Here is a 16961-nt window from a genome sequence, read left to right as displayed (position 1 = left end):
GCTTGGCTACTCAGCAAGTTTTCACCCAGCTATCAAGTTGCAATAGTATTTTTAAATGCAAGTCTTCTAACTCATAACATCTTCATGATGGGGCAGATTGTGCTGTTTGTGAGAGTGCAGCTGCCAGTCACAACATGTGTGATTCTGGAGATGTAAGGGTATGTCTACACTACCCTCCTAGTTCGAACTAGCGGGGTAATGTAGGCATACCGCACTTGCAAATGAAGCCCGGGATTTGAATTTCCCGGGCTTCATTTGCATAAGCGGGGAGCCGCCATTTTTAAAACCCCGCTGGTTCAAACCCCGTGCAGCGCGGCTACACGGGGCACGAACTAGGTAGTTCGGACTAGGCTTCCTAGTTCGAACTACTGTTACTCCTCGTGAAAATAGCCCTCTCCAATCACAGCTTTTTCTCCCTCTGCATGTGGTCTGAACTTTAAGAAGATTACTTCCTGCAGGGAAGCCTTGTCACCTCCCATTGCCCAAACCTCTGTGTCTCATATTTAAACAAGAAGATGGTTTGTTACATGAACCTTTGCCCTAGTGCTTTCTCTCCCCTGTCGATTTGTTTTGGAATTTTTTACCTTTTAAAAAAGCTAACTGGTGATTTCTCTCCCATCAGGCATTATGATCATGATGACCCTCTGTGATAAAGTGAATGTTTATGAATTCCTCCCTTCGAAACGACAGACAGACATCTGCCACTATTACCAGAGGTTCCAGGACCGCGCCTGCACCCTGGGTGCTTACCATCCACTGCTGTTTGAGAAAAACTTGGTGAAGCACATTAACCAAGGCACAGATGAGAACATTTACACCTATGGAAAGGTGACTTTGCCTGGCTTCAGAAATGTGCATTGTTAGCAACTCAACTTCTACTGTGAATAGATACTTCTGTTGATTTTCAAGGCACTTTTAGATCTTGAGATTGTTAGGCCTAAACATTGATGTGCCATGATAGTTCTTCCATAAAACACCCTTTGCATTCTTGTGATGTAACTTCTCTGATCTCCACTATAGTAGAGAGCATTACACATCCTCCACAGTAATTATCCAATGTCTATCACCGTGGTCCCCAACCCGGGTGCGCCACGCATGCCCTGGCCCCGGCCTTGGCCCCACTCCCGGGGGCACTATGCGTGCCCTTGCCGGTGCCGGCCTTGGCCCTGCCCCCGGGGGCGCCGTGCGTGCCCTGGCCCCGGTGCCGGCCCCGGCCTTGGCCCCGCCCCCGGGCGCTCGGCGCTTACGGGGGGAGCGCCGGCCCCGGGCACGTGGCGCTTACGGGGGGAGCGCCGGCCCCGGGCGCGTGGCTATGGGGGGGGGCCCGGCCCCGGGCGCGTGGCTATGGGGGGGGCCCCGCCCCCAGGCATGCGGCTGGGGGGGGCCACCCCCCCCGGGCGGGCAAGTGTCCCCGCCCCCTGGCGCCCGGCGGGCGAACGGCCACGCCCCCTGGCGCCCGACAAGGTTGGGGACCACTGGTCTATCATGTCAACTTCCAGTCAGATTAATGGGTCTGATCTTCTGAGGGTCTGAGTAACTTTAGCTCCAGCTGGACACTTGAGTTGTTTTCTACAACACAATGTAAACCAGCATCAAATGTCTAATGCGCCATACTGCTGGTATCTCTCCACTGAACTCAGTGGAATTATGCTAGAAGAAAATATGCTCCATTTTTTAAAAAATGGCTAAAAATAATCCCACAGTTCTAGAATCTTTAAAGTCAGACCTACAATTATGGATCCACTTTCAAGGTTGCGTGCTAAAATAGGCCATAATTCAACAAGTTAAAATATATTACTTGTATTATAGTTCTAACAATCTCATGTAGAAGTCTTTATATTCTGCAACCGTGATTGTGATTGTGCCAAATCAAAAAGGAGGTGCTCAGTGTCTATTTGTTTTGGAATTTTTTACCTTTTTAAAAGCTATGATTTTTCAATAAATCGCTATATTGAATTTACATATCTTGTTCAGTGTAGCATCCTGTGAAGAACATGGGATATTTTAGTTCCAAACATTGTCCAGAAGACTTTTGAAAGGCACAAATGGCAGTTTGAAACCACAATGGGAGCTGATGCCTAATCGCCATTTGTGCCCTGTGAAAGTCCCCATTTAGGACAGTACTGTTATATAGTCACTGGCAATTGAATAAGCTACAGAGTGACTAGCCAGCTGCTAGCCACTTCTCCCCTTCTAGATTTTATCAGCTATCCAAGCTAACATCTATCAGATATTCCTGACAGTTAGTCTGTGTCATGTGTGCACACACTAACCCTTCTCAAGTGCACAGGGAATGAGCACATTATATTATCTCTACCCAGCTGCTATGTTCTGCAAACCTATGGAAAAGGAAGGGCAGGCACAGATCTGGCTCCTTCCTGCTCCCATGCTGTGATTTTTGTTCCCTGAGTTCATGAAAGGAGTAGTCTTTTTCATTTTCCCCAATTATAGAAACTACAATTTTTCTTTAATCTGTGAAGAGGAGTCTCCTTCGTTGTCTCTCTTCACTTTAGTCACCTATTCCAGAGCCACTATGGTTTTCTCCTTTTCCTCTTTTAGATTTGTAGGATCTTACCTTTCTAGCTATAGCTCCTGTTCACACTATTCTGTAGTGTACACTGGTGTAACCCACATCAGGTCAGTAGCATTGTACCGGTGTAACCAAGGGTGGATCACCTGATGGGAAGCGCAAATGCTCAACAATTGTTACGTTGTTTCCTGACCCTGCCTATATGTATGACAAAAGCAACTTTCAATGGGTGATGTCCTGAATCTGATGTTGAGTACTACGGGTTACTGGTTTTAGCTTCACAAAGTAGATGCTAGTTTTGCTGTCCATAATATGCATATCTGTGATTGGAAAACAGTTGCACAGCAACAAACTTTGTCACCGTTGCAAAGAAGCTACTGAGCTAAATTCTGCCTTCTGTTAAACTTGAATGTTCCAACAGAATTTTAGGGAGAGCTTGGCCACCATGTATCTGTATCTATGAAGGAATCCTTGCCTCCTATGTGGAGATCAGTTGACTGTATTAGGGCCTTATGCAGATCTAGTTGCAAAATCAGGGCTTATATGAATAAAGTGCTACTGAGAAAATTTGCATTATGGAACCTATAAAATGAGAATACCATTGTTGTTAGTGTATTCTTAGAAAGACGGTGACTTAGATTCTGATCTCCATAAACTAGTGTACATCTAGGGAGATTATAGTGAAAGCAGTGGAATCATTCCAGATTTGCACTAATGTACATGAAATCAGAATCTAGTCCTACATTTAAATATTTCCATACAATTCTGCAAAGGCTATGCTTGGATAGTAGTTAGTTCCAATCTGTGCCTCATTACCAATTTCCATTGTTTTACATAATAAAACCATCAAGCTATTTTCATTAATTATGTAGGCAATGTTTTAAATTTTAAGTTGAAGTACCAAACTCAGAATTTTTTAAATTTTCTGAACACTGTCCTTTTAAAATAGCTTGAAATAATATTGAAGGATCCAAAGAAGGCGTACAATTTGCAATAAAGTTTCCTTTTTTTTTTTTAAGGAGAGAGTCTCTGTGTCATTCTTAAAGTAAACTAACATAACGACATTAAATATTGTTTGATTTCTCAATATTTAATGCTCCTAACCCTGATTTTCTTCCCATCCATTTGTGGGTTTGCAAAAGATTTGAGTGCAGGAATAATTTAGGGGAGACATAGCACTAGGCTGTATTACTCACTTACAGAAATCAAAGGATGTATTGGGATGCCCACGAAGTTGCATCTTTCATGAACAGAAGAAGAAATTTGAATATGTGTTATTACACATATTTGCTAACAACTCTAGATCAACGCTAGATCAACAAGGACTTATTTGGATACCATATAACAATTCTACCACACACAGATGAGACTCAATTTTCTCCTACTGCCGCTTCTACCCCAATCAAGGCAAGAAACAGGAAGTGAGTAGGGTAAAAAATAGGGGAAAAGGAAAGCAAACTCCAACCAACATTAAATTGTTTGTAGCTTTGGCCTTAGGGTATTGCTGTTCTCGGGGGGGTATGTCTACACTACCCCGCTAGTTCGAACTAGCAGGGTAGTGTAGACATACCCTGGTAGTGTGAGAAGGACATGGAAAGTGGGAGGGTGAAGAAATAAGCCCTCTGACATTAATTACTGCTTCCACCTTTTCCAAGTGAGTCTCCCAGTGGGGGTATGGATAATTAGGTCATCCTGGTATGCAGCTGCATAACTCGTATGGGATGCAGGTGCTTGTCCATGAGACTTTGAAAGGAGGCAGGAGCCCCATGCCATCCAAAAGGAGAACAATTTACTGGAACAGTCCCTCAGTGTAGAAAACGCATTTTTTTTGTTTTGCCTGCCAGACCAAGCGGCTCTACAAATGTACTTTGTTAAATGGTGGTTAGAAACATGTCATTTCCCAAGTGGTCAACTAACTCATTGATGCGAGGTATGGAGTAAGCTCATTCAGCTGTCAGAAACCATTACAGAACCTAGTGGTGCCATTGGGCTTAGGCACCAACACAACCGGGCTGAACTATTCATTCTTGGACTCCTTGATGACTCCCAATTCCAATATCAGATGTCTCAATTGACCTGTCTGCCTTAACTGATTCTGACAAGTTCCTAATTATTCTGAATTAGCCCTTTTTATCTTGCCTGGGGAAAAGAAACCTATTTCATCTAGGCTTCTACCCATACATGTCTTCTATCAGTCTCCTGTAGCCATCTGGCCTGACCTTATCACACATTCCCCCCTTTCTTGCTGCTTCTTTAGAGGGATGTGGAGCTGCTGTGGCAGACAGAACCTTAACTATCTTCTGGGCCAGGTCCCCTTTTCCTGATATTTTTTGTTTGTTTGTTTGTTTGTTTGTTTGTAAGCAGAGCCTATAAAGGCAAGGTATTTAAGGTCTTTGGGGCCCCCACCTTCTGCACTCACAATGCCACAGGATCAGCCCTGACTCCCTCATTCAGATATGTGGAGAGCTGCAAATCTCAAGTTGGAGACAGTCTCAGTGGAAATCCTCAAACAAATTCATACATCAGTGGACCTCTGGGACACTTTCCATCAGGTTCCTAACATTTCCTCCTAGTCCAGTCACAAATATGAAACCCCATTGAAACGGAAACTTGGAGCACATCACATGCCAGTGACGGTTATGTCAATTACAGGTCTAGAAAATTTAAACCAGAAGTCTCCTAACACCTTATAGTCCAGGCACAGGTCCGAGACACTCTTCACAGTAATCTTCAAATCTCCTCATATTCCAGGTTACAGCACCGAGACATTGTCCACTCAAAGCCCTCATTGCCACAAATCCAAAGGACATTGTGGAAACGTGCTCCGCACTAAATCTGTAATAACTCCATATCTCTGAAACACCCAGCTGGGGGTATGTCTACACTACAGAGTTTTGTCGGAAAAACGGCCATTTTTCTGACAAAACTCGAGGTATGTCCACACTGCTATTGTGTTCTTTCAAAAGTAAAGCAAAAGAACAGAGCGGGTTTTCCAGCATTGGTAATCCTCTTTCTACGAGGAAGAAGCCTTTTTCCGAAAGGGCTCTTTCAGAAAAAGGCATGAGTGAATGGGGAGGAGGAGGTTTTTTTTGTTTGTTTGTTTTTTTGGAAGAAGAGACCTCCAGAAAATAACATCTCCGGGTGGACACTCCATCCATACTAATCACAACTCTATAGTTCCTGTCTCCTGGCCCCTCTTAAAGCTGCAGGCACCCTGGACAAGCCTTGTGGCAGGAAGTCGGCCTGAGAGCAGCACCCTGACTGTGCAGCTCTCCCTGCCACAGGCCTTGCCACCCATGGCCCAGCTTCACACCCCCCAAAACTACCCTGGCCCTCGCAGGGAGCAGCCCCAGTAATCCCAGGACCCACCCAGGGGGGCCAATGGGCATCCTCTTGGTCTGGACTGGAGATCCTGTCCCTCCTCAAGCTGTGGGGGAGGAGGAGACTTTGCAGGATCTCTGATCCAAGCGGAGGACCGCTGATATATTTGAGCATATGGTCGAGTTCCTGGCAGAGCATAGACACCCACCCCAGACCTTGGAACAGATCCAGAGTAAGGTAAAGGAGCTACGTCAGGGCCAGAGAGTGCAGCGAGCACCCAGGAGCAGGACCCCACATCTGCCTCTCTTACCAGGAGCTCCACCAGATCCATTAGGGGTGAGGAATCTGTTTCTCCATCCTTCGTGGTGGACTCTGGCCTCGAGACCCCCTTCGTCGCTCTGCGACGGTCATGGTGGAGAAGGAAGAGGACCAGGGCCAGCAGAAGGAGTAAGAGGAGATGAACACCATCATTCTGTTCCTGGATCCAATGCCTGTCAGCCAGGACATCTCCCAGGCCTCCTCTGACATGAGGGAGGGATCTTCAGGTGAGTGCTCTCAATTTGTCACACACACGGGTTGAGGTGCAAGCGTCACTGGGGCTGCTTGGGCTGGACATCATGCTGCAGTCCGTGCACATGGAACCACGTACAGCAAGCCCTGAGCACGGGTGGGATCCTGCTGCCAGGCTCAGGGAAGGCCACACAAGTCCAGCTCCGGAGGAACAGGGAAGGCCCTCCCCTCCCAACACCTGCCACAGCTGGAAGCAGGCCAGCCACAAGGGCACAGGCACGACTCCAGACACCCTGAGGAATGCTGCACACAGCACACGGGCATGCCTGCAAGTGCAAAGCACCACCTGCTCCCTGCGAGCTGCAGGTGTGTGTGCAGACACCAGGGAGGACCAGGCTGCTCCTGGCTACTCTGCTGCCCAGGAGCGCCAGACACTTCCATTGCCTGTGGGCAGCAGGGTCCTCTGGGCTGCTCAGGCCGCTGCAGGTGTGATTGGTGAGATTGTTCAACCAGGCCAGATTGGGATGGGATCATTCCTGACTGTGCCGCAGAATGTCCTCACCTCGCTCAGTTGGTGGACGCTAGAGAGCGAGGTATGCGCGGGAGTTCCCTATCGTGCTGAGCTGCCGTCGGTCCAACTCATCATAGACACCTCCGACGACGGCTGGGGGGCACACCCACAGAGTCACAGGACGCAGGGATTGTGGGCCCCGCAAGAGAGGGTGTTGCATATAAATGTTTGGGAACTGAGAGTGGTCAGGAGGGCTTGCGAGGTCTTCCAGGCCATGCTCTTGGGGAAACTGGCGTCAGTGCTGCTGGGCAACACAGTGGCTGTTTTCTATATAAACAAGCGGGGGAGCACAGTCGTCCCCACTGTGTCAGGAGGCGGCTATTCTTTGGGAGTTCTGCATAGCCCACTGCTTCCAGTTACAGGTGGCGTACCTGCCGGGATCCGTAAATACGTTAGCAGACTCGCTGAGCAGGTCCTTCAGAGTCTACGAGTGGTGCCTGAAGGAGGAGGTTTTAGCACAGCTTTTCTGGTTGTGGGGTCATCCCCTGGTGGACCTATTCACTACTGAGGGGAACAGGAAATGTCCCCAGTATTTCTCTCTCTTGGGTCTGGGAGCAGGTTCAAAAGGGGATGCCCTGACCTCACCGAGGCCTCGAGGGGTGCTTTACGTGTTTCCCCCATTCCCACTGGTTCCTAAGGTGCTTACCAGGATCAGGCTGTTCGAGTCCCGGGTAATCTTGATAGGCCCAGACTGGCCCAGGCAGTTTTGGTACCCCATCCTGTGGGAGATGGTGGTGGCCAGGACTTTTTGTCTGCCGCTGACCCTGGACCTAGTCACTCAGAATAGGGGCGGGGGCACCCTGTAGCACCCGATTGTCAAGTCCCTCCACCTGACGGCGTGGCTTATCCATGGCTGAAACCCCCCGAGAGAGCTTGTTCGTGGTGGGTACAGGAGGTTCTTCTGGGAAGTCGGAAGCCAACCATCAGTTGGAAGCAAACCACCCAGTGGAAGCGGTTTTCGGTCTGGGCTCAGAATAAGGGAGTCTGCCCCTCCCAGGCCCCCGTACCAGTGATCCTGGACTACTTGTTTGAGCTGCGGCAAGTGGGCCTGTCCGCACCGTTGGTGCGGGTGCATCTAGCGTCCCTAACAGCATTTCATGAGCGGTCTGGTGGTAGGTCGCTGTTTGCTGACCCCCTAGTGAAGAGGTTCCTCATGTGAGGGCCCCGGTGCCGCAGTGAGACCTCAACTTGGTGCTAAACAAGCTCTTAGGTTCCCCCTTCGAGCCCCTAGCATCCTGCCCACTCAGGTTTCTGTCGCTCAAGGTGGCATTTATAGTAGCCATTACGTCAGCATGTCAGATATCGGAATTGCGTGCCCTGACGGTGAAGCCCCCATACCTAGTGTTTTCGGAAGACAGGGTTCATCTGCGTCCCCACCCTGCATTCCTCTCCAAAGTGATGTCAGCCTTCCACATGTTGCAAGACATATACCTCCCGATTTTCTTTCCCAAGCCCCACCGCTCCCCTAAGGAGCGGGCGTTGCATTCCCTTGACTCAAAAAGGATGCTGGTGTTTTATATAGACAGAATGAGGACATTTCGCAAGTCATCACAGTTGTTTATTGCCTATGCCGAGCGGGTGAAAGGGTTTCGGCCCAAAGGCTGTTGGAGTGGATATCCTCCTGCATTAGGGAGTGCTACGCTCGGGCGCACAGGGAGCCGCCTCACGTATCGGCGCATTCCACTAGGGCGAGCGCATTGTCCGTGGCCTTTGGGCCCAAGTCCCAATCATTGAGATCTGTAGGGCAGCTACGTGGTCCTCTGTCCATACGTTTACAGAGCATAATGCCCTCACTCAACAGGCGTGGGAGGATTGGGCGCCTTGGGTGCAGAGGTGTTGGGCTCTATTCTGTCAAACAAAAATGAAAAGAGGGAGGGATGAGTGGCACACTGTAGTGTTACGTGCCTGCTGTACCTACCTGTTTTGAGTTTCTGTGTTATGTTCTATGATTGCACTTCTTGATTAAAGTTCTCGTTTTTCGTTGAATACCGGTGTGGTTGTTCTGTTAGCTAAAAAAGGTGGCTCCAACTCTGCCTCCAGTGGGTTAGCTGGGAAGTCACCTCATTTGAATGGACATGAGCAATCACTCGAAGAAAACAGGGTTACTTACCTGTAACTGTTATTCTTCGAGATATGTTACTCATGTCCATTCGATTCCCCCCCCCCCCCGGCCGGCAGGGGTACTTTTGCTCCGCCATAGCGGTGCCATTCCAGGGGGTGACCTGCCGGCCCGACGGGTACCACTGGGGAAAAAATGCTCCAGGAACCGTGCACGTGGCGCGCATACACCTCATTCGAATGGACATGAGCAACATATCTCGAAGAACAACAGTTATAGGTAAGTAACCCTGTTTTTTACTGCCTCTGATGATTAGGCCATCCAGCCCCAAGGGGAGGAGCCAGACTAGAGGTAGTTTACCAGTTATGCGGGGCATGCCATGGGCTCAGATAGCCCAGGGACACGGGACCCAACCCCTCATGGAGGGAGAAGGAAGGACCACTGCACGACATGTCTTTTGTTTAAGTTTTACAGCGTCCAGACTAGCGTGCTGAGCCGACAAACAGCTGATCGGCCCAGCATGGCAGCCATTTTAATTTAAATCTCCGGTTCATTTCCCTATGCCAGGTAGCCTAATCTACATGCCTCTGTCGCCAGAGGCATGTAGTCTAGACATACCCTTAGTGGCCAGGCTGTTGGCCATCTACCCATAGATGTCCATGTTCCTGCATCTGGTGCAGAGATCATGGAGGTTGGTCTCATCACCCCAAACCTCAATAAGGTCCAGGATCTTCGCACCAGACCAGGAAGGCGCACGTTTTTTTCAGCCCCTGGCAGGTTCCTAGAAGCTGTCTTAACTGCTCCCTGGGAGCGGTGGAGGGCTAGGTGGGAGCAGCAGATCGCTCATTTTAGGGACACAGGGAGTCAGGTGCAGCCGCAGGGTGGCTCAGGGCTGTCAAGCCTACTGTGAGCCACAAACTCTTTCTGCAGAGGTGCAACTTTAAGGGCTCCAGGGAAGTTGGAGGGGGATAGGCTATGTCTACACTACAGAGTTTTTCTGGGATACCAGAGGTATCCTGATAAAACTCTGCCACATCCAGGGAACACGTCTGCTTTTTTGGATCAGTTTCCGAGAAAGTGGGCACGCTCTTTCGGAATCCCTGATTCTTCATGATATGAGGAATAAGAACTCTTCCGAAAGAGGAAGTTTTTCCCATGTTTGGCCCTGTGTAGACTGTTGGAGAAAAGGCAGACAGGGCCAGGTACAGGCCCCTAGTGGGTAGGCCCTGGGAAGAGTGTCACTGGGGTCCTTGTGAGAAACTCTCTCTCAGGGCCTCCTGTCTAGCCTCTGCCTCCCACCTTGCCGCTCATTTCCTAGGAAAGATTGAATCACCTGGTTTCATATCTGTCATCAGGACATGGCTACAAACTGTCATAGTAAAACCCACAGCTGTATGCAGCAGTTAAGATATAAAAAGTCTAAGCCAACACATTTCTACTGGTCCACTATAGCAAAGAAAGCAGTGTATCGAAAGCTGTGGGGGGAAAGAGTATAACCCATTATTTGATTAGTTGCAAAATAATATGGGAAGATGTACATGGACTGTATTGTAAATATAGATATGTACAAACAAGCAGAGTTAAGGTTGTGGGAGCAGCTTTAACTTTAGCCTACCCTGACTTGGGCATTCTAAAGTGTGTGACAATTTTCTGGTAATGTCAGGGGTTTTTTATGGATTTATCATAAATGTAACTGTTGGGAGGAAAATGTGTGAACTCCTTCTATAGAATAATGCTGATCTCTGGCATATGTGTAGTATGAATTACAGTATTTCTAGTATTTTAAATCCTCTTTCCTTTTTAGAGCCAGCTACAGAGTGTAAAATGAGGTACAGGGATCAGTGTTCTTTTGTTCAACCGTTCTAGTGGGATTTTAAACAATGTAAGCAGCCCCGGGGAACATCTGCCAGACAGTCCTGGTGTTGGATCTGACTGTACAGGGGGATCTTTCATTAAAAGATGAAATGCAAATATTGTTGGAACAACATGGGGATGTCCTTGTGATGGGTTGGCCACTGCCCACTACTGGATGGATTGAGAACTGCTGAACCGTGTGTCAAGCTCTGTGACTCAGATTTTCAAAAGCGCTTAAGTCCTTGTCTAGATAAGAAAACTGCATTGGTTTAACTTGAATCACATTTATAAATTGGTGCACATGCTTGTGTGGTCAGTCTTATGTCAGTCTAAGAATGGCTTATTCCTTTTGATCTTAAATGGAGACTAGTTTTAAACATTGTCCATATAGGTTCACTGGTGTAAGAAATCCATTTAAAATCTCATCTTTAGTTATATTTGTGTGACTCGCTGATGTAGCAAGGCCTAAGGAAGTCAGGCGAGTATCCCATTGCCGCAGAGTGTCCTTCTTCTTCCTGAAGTTCTGGGTCCACTGTCTATCTCCCCAGCGCTCCAGGATGATGTGGTCCCACCAGTCGCTGCTGGTGTCCAGACGCCAGATGCAGCGGGGCACGCTGGCATCCGGGCACTGCTGCGGCTCCTCCACGACCCCTGGGGAGGCCAAGGGGAGAGCCTTCACCCATTGCTGGCAGGCTTGTAGCAGCAAGTCCAAAAACTGGAGCAGCATGCCCAGGGTGAGCTCTGGCTCCATGTTGCCAACTGCGGCGGCATCCCCAATGGGAAGCACCGACACCGGCAGGCGGAGAGAAAAACGCTTTGCTGTCCCTCTGCGAGGTAGACAAGCAAGCAGAAAAGCTGAGAACCCGCTGTCCGGGGGGGTCCCTTTTAGCACAAGCCTCAGATTGCCTCAGACAGCAGCCACACAAAGCAACTACTGACCTGATGCCCTGCCAGAACCGGTTTCAGCTGCCCTTAAATGTGACCCAGCATCCAATCAGCGTGGACACACCAGTTCGAATTAGCAAAACGCTAATTCGAATTAGTTTTTAAGTCTAGATATGCTAATTCGAATTGTTAGTTCGAATTAGTGTTGTAGTGTAGACATACCCTTATAGTTCTAGCCTTCACAGCCTCCTGTGGCAAGGAGTTCCACAGGTTGACTATGCGCTGTGTGAAGAATAACTTTCGCTTATTAATTTTAAACCTGCTGTTCATTCATTTCATTTGATGTCCTCTAGTCCTTCTATTATGGGAACTAATGAAGAACTTTTCTTTATTCACCCTCTCCACATCACTCATGCTTTTATAGACCTCTATCATATCCCCCCTCAATCTCCTCTTTTCTATGCTGAAAAGTCCCAGTCTCTTTAGCCTCTCTTCCTATGGGACCTGTTCCAAACCCCTAATCATTGTGGTTGCCTTTTTCTGAACCTTTTCCAAGGCCAAAATATCTTTTTTGAGGTGAGAAGACCACATCTGTACACAGTACTGAAGATATGGCGTACTATAGTTTTATATTTCCCCTTCTTCTTCTCCTGGCTTCTCTCTTCTAGCTGCCCCCTCCCACGTTTCCACCTCCCCTCTTCCACCCTCTCTCTTCCTCTCTCCCACCTCCTTTTCCCAATCTCCCCAGAGGTTAATCTCCCCTCTCCCCCCCCCCAGTTTTGTTAAATAAAGAGAGTTTCTATTTTTGAACACACGTGTCCTTTATTTTTTACATCAGGAAGGGGGCTAGGGAGGGGTAAGTGGAAGGAGGTGAAGGAGGAATGAGGTACGAGCCCCTGATGGGGAGGACTGGGGTGGCTCTGCGGGCTCCTCGGGGTGGAAGCTCTCCTGCAGGGCCTCCTGGATCCTGACAGCCCCCCGATTGACACCCCCCCCCCCCGGATGGCAGCCTGCGGCAAGTGCAGCCGGGTTGATGGCCGAGTGCTGTGATGTGCCGAATGCGGGCACTCAGGGCACTCCAAGACAGGACTGCTTTGCTGTCCCTCATCAAGTTAGACAAGCAAGTGGGGAACTCTGAGAACTGTCTGTCTGGAGTAGGAGTTGGGTTCCTTTAAGCACAGCCCTCGGCTAGCCTGAGACAGCAGCTCCACACCCTAAGTCCTAACCTGATGCCCTGCCAGCACTGGTTCCGGCCAGCCTTAACCTCGGTTCAGGGTCCACTCAATGTGGACATGCTATTTCGAATTAGCAAAACGCTAATTCAAATTAGTTTTTAGGTCTAGATGCACTAATTCAAATTAGCTTATTTCTAATTAACTAATTCGAATTAAGTTAGTTTGAATTAGTGCTGTAGTGTAGACATACTCCTAGTGAAATAGTTTTTCCTAATACCTAACCTAGACCACCCCCACTGTAACTTGAGACCACTGCTCCTTGTTCTGCCATCCATCACTACTGTGAACAGCCTCTCTCCATCCTCTTTGGAACCTCCCTTCAGGAAGTTGAAGGCTGCTATCAAATCCCCCCTCACTCTTCTCTTCTGCAGACTAAATAAGCCCAAATCCCTCAGCCTCTCCTGATAGGCCATGTGCTCCAGCTCTCTAATCAGTTTGGTTGCCCTCTCCTGGACCCTCTCCAATGCGTCCACATGCTTTCTATGGTGGGGAAGGGGGGCCCAGAACTGGACACAGTACTCCAGATGTTGGTTGCAAGGGCACACTGTTGACTAATATCCAACTTCTCATCCGCTGTAATCCCCAGGTCCTTTTCTGCAGAACTTCTGTTTAGCCAGTTGGTCCCCAGCCTGTAACAATGATTGGGATTCTTCCATCCCAAGTGCAGGAAAAATTGGAAGTGCTAATAAATAAATATAATTATGACATTGTTGGTATCACAGGGTACGTCTAGACTACAGGCTTTTTTCGACAGAGCCTTTGTCAACAGATACTGTCATCAAAGTCTCTGTCAAAAAAGGGTATCTAGACTGCATTATGCATATCAAAAAAGCGATGTTCTTTGTCGAAAAAGAGCATCCAGACTGCCAGGCACTCTGTCAACAAAAAAAAGGCACCCAGAAGTGCTTCTGGCAGGTCACAGCGGAAGTCTTGAATTCTAGTCACTGCTGCATTCCCTTTGCAGAGTTAGGCAGCAGTGGGACGATGACCAGTAGTTCCGAAACTTCCAGATGCAGAAGTCCACCTTCCAGGAGCTCTGTGCATGGCTTGCCCCTGCCCTGCAATGCCAGGACACTCACTTGCGGCCTGCCATCTCCCTGGAGAAGCGCGTTGTTATTGCTCTGTGGAAACTGGCCACCCTTGACAGCTACTGCTCCGTGGGACATCAGTTTGGCATGGGGAGGTCTACTGTTGGGGCCGTCTTGATGGAGATAAGTCACTCTCGAGGGACAGTCCCTGGGGACAGAGGTGGGTGGATAAGGGGGATGGTCAGGACCAGGAACAGGGAATGGGGGATGGGGTGGGAGTGGTAGAAGCCTGGTTTGCCTCATCCTGCAGTGGTGTGGAGGGCACGGAGGGGAGGTGTTACCTGAGGGGGGGCTCTTGGGGTCTGGGAGGGGTGGGGTGGGGGAGCACCTCTCATCAGCTCATGCAATTCCTCTAATTATGTATGTTTGTATTTGTCCCTTTCTGCAGGTGGTGATGGCCATCAATGCAGAGCTGCTTCACAGGACTGTCCGCCTCAGAGACCTGCATACCATCTTGGCACTCGACAGGACTCACATCCCGATCCGCACACCACCCCATCAAGCAGCACAGTATATTAAAAGAAAGGGCTACTTTTTGATGGTGCTGCAGGGCCTGGTCGACCAGTGGGGACAATTCACAGACATTTGTGTTGGGTGGTCAGGCCGGGCACACAATGCCCACATATTCCAGAACTCCTACCTGTACCACAGGCTGCAGGCCGGGGCATTCTTTCCAGAGAGGAACTATGCAGTTGGGGATGTGCAGATGCCTACGTGCATCGTGGCCAACGCAGCGTACCCCCTTATGCCCTGGCTCATGAAGCCATTGACGGGACACCTGGATGCGAGCAGGGAACTGTTTAACTCCCACCTGAATCGGGCTCGCTTCCAGATGGAGTGCGCCTTTGGCCGTCTGAAGGGCAGATTTAGATGCCTGCTCACTTGGCTGGATATGGCGGAACACAACATCCCCCATGTGGTTGCAGCATGCTGTGTGCTGCACAACCTAGTGGAGAGGAAAGGGGAGGCCTTCCTCCCTGCATGGGGAACACGGGTTGATGTGGAGGGGAGGCACTTTGAGCAGTGCAGGTTCCACACCCCAGCCTCCACACTCCGAGCTATATCCTTCTCACTGAGAATGAAAAAATAGCACCTTGATATTACAATTGGTGCACTATAAATACCAAAGAAACAGAAAACTATTTACAGTCAAATGCTATTATTAGTCCTAGTTTTTAAATCAACATACATTATTTGTACTTCTTTATTACTTGCTATGTTGTAAGCTCTTTGGAGCATGGACTTCTATGACCTTTGAAGTACTATGTAAAAATCTAGAAAGTAACAAATTATGCAGTGTGTGTATATATACTGCATTCTGATTTCTAATCATATTTCTACTTCCATCATAAGGGCTTCAAACCCAGGCAGCTGGTTTGTTTCTTGAACTCAGACACCGAAAGCAGAAGCCGTTGGTACTCGGCTCCTAAAATTGTAAGTCAGCTCTAGTGACCCCATTGAAATGGGTCATGGCCCACTTTGAGGTCCTGGCCAAAAGTGTGGGAACGACCGGTCTAAGTGATGAAAACGATGGCAGCTTCTGTCCTCGGAGTCTATTGATCTTAGATTTCAGTGATTTTCTAATACCTATGAATAGATCAACCTGGGTGAAAACCTGGGTGAGGAGAAAAATCTCTATGAGGATCCCTTCTATGGGAAATTATCTTTATCCCCCCATTCCACCACCATCTGTGTGAATTAGATCTTGGAGACTACCATAAATGTCACAGGTCCTTAGGAATCTAGCTGTGCAGAGGCAATATGCCTCCCTAGTGGTTCTATCTTCTGGCAAGCCTGGCCTCTTGGCTTCCTATTAACCTGGTTCTAATACTACACTTTTAACAGGCTCTTCCCGGGTAATTGTTACACATAGTTGGGCTAATGTGAGAAGGGGTAAACAAACAGCATGGATCAATTTCATACATCTGTCACCAGGGAATCTACATGATGTGTGTATTCCTGACCTGACTACTCTCTCTCCATCCCGTCCCCTACTGTGGACAATAAGCCTCGATAGGCTCCAGGGATGGAATGGAGGCCAAGAGACAACTTAATGAAGAGGACCCTGATGCAAGATGATTCACTTCTAGGTTCTCTAAATGCCCATCATATTGTCACTTAGCAGGTCATCCAAATGTCCAGCCAAAACTACCAATAGAAAATTTTTACACAGCTATCTTCCTGCTTGTAAGGACTGCCTTCATCTGGACATAAAAGGATAGTGAAACAATTATTTTTTTGCATTTTAGTTATTACCAGAGAAACTTGATTTGTCAACAGCTATACTTCTTAAAAAACTAGTACTGGTAACTATTTCAGAGCAATTGAAATTTCCGGGAAGGAGCTGAAGTACATCAAAAAAGCACTTTTCTTCAAAATAACCTCCCCCATGAGGCTGATGCCTTCTAGTTTGTTTTAGTCACCCACAGAACCAATAGCATGTACTTTGTTAAATAGCTTTTCCAGTAAAGAATACATTACAGACCATGGTAATAACAAATCCCTCTGTAACCCCATTGGTGCATGTTCTATCTTGGTAATGTTTGGTTTAAACTAAGCAACTTGGAGATTATTAAGGACATTGGTGGAATGATCCTATTTCAAGGAATGGTAGTGCATTTTCACAAAGTCATAGTGCTTCATCAAACAGGCTGTGTTGGTTTTCACAGGTGTCATTTCATGCTTCAGTGCTTGCTTTCCCTTTGAGTAATAGGGCATTTCAGCAGACTTGTTTCTCTTCCAAGTTCTATTCTAGGGGTCGTTCAGAGTGAGAGAAATGTCTATAATGCTCAGTCTTAGGAATATAGATAAGCATTGCCTTCCTCTTTCCCATTTAGCCTTTAAACCCCATTTAGCCTTCATTTTCCTTAGCTATTGGAAACTGCTTTAAAAACACATATTTTAAAAA

The 16961-nt window shown here is 48.0% G+C and overlaps 1 protein-coding gene across 5 annotated transcripts in view; it reads left to right on the top strand.

The window, feature by feature from the left end:
* The window catches only part of ST6GAL1 (ST6 beta-galactoside alpha-2,6-sialyltransferase 1), a 139312-nt gene extending 130394 nt beyond the window's left edge, over positions 1 to 8918 (top strand). For 4 of the 5 annotated variants that reach the window (XM_006125184.4, XM_075937492.2, XM_006125185.4 and 1 more), the window contains one exon: positions 623 to 8918. In XM_006125184.4, the coding sequence (XP_006125246.1) occupies positions 623 to 864 (242 nt within the window). In that variant the 3' untranslated portion in view covers positions 865 to 8918. The remainder of the gene's footprint in view (positions 1 to 622) is intronic. The other variant, XR_016350371.1, reaches the window with a different exon arrangement.
* The last annotated feature ends 8043 nt before the right edge of the window (positions 8919 to 16961 follow it).

The sequence above is a fragment of the Pelodiscus sinensis genome, chromosome 10 (genome assembly GCF_052426305.1).
Source record: "Pelodiscus sinensis isolate ZL-2025 chromosome 10, ASM5242630v1, whole genome shotgun sequence".
NCBI classification, from domain to species: domain Eukaryota; kingdom Metazoa; phylum Chordata; order Testudines; family Trionychidae; genus Pelodiscus; species Pelodiscus sinensis.
Note: the sequence above shows the minus strand (reverse complement) of the source record. Positions and strands in the feature narration are given on the sequence as shown.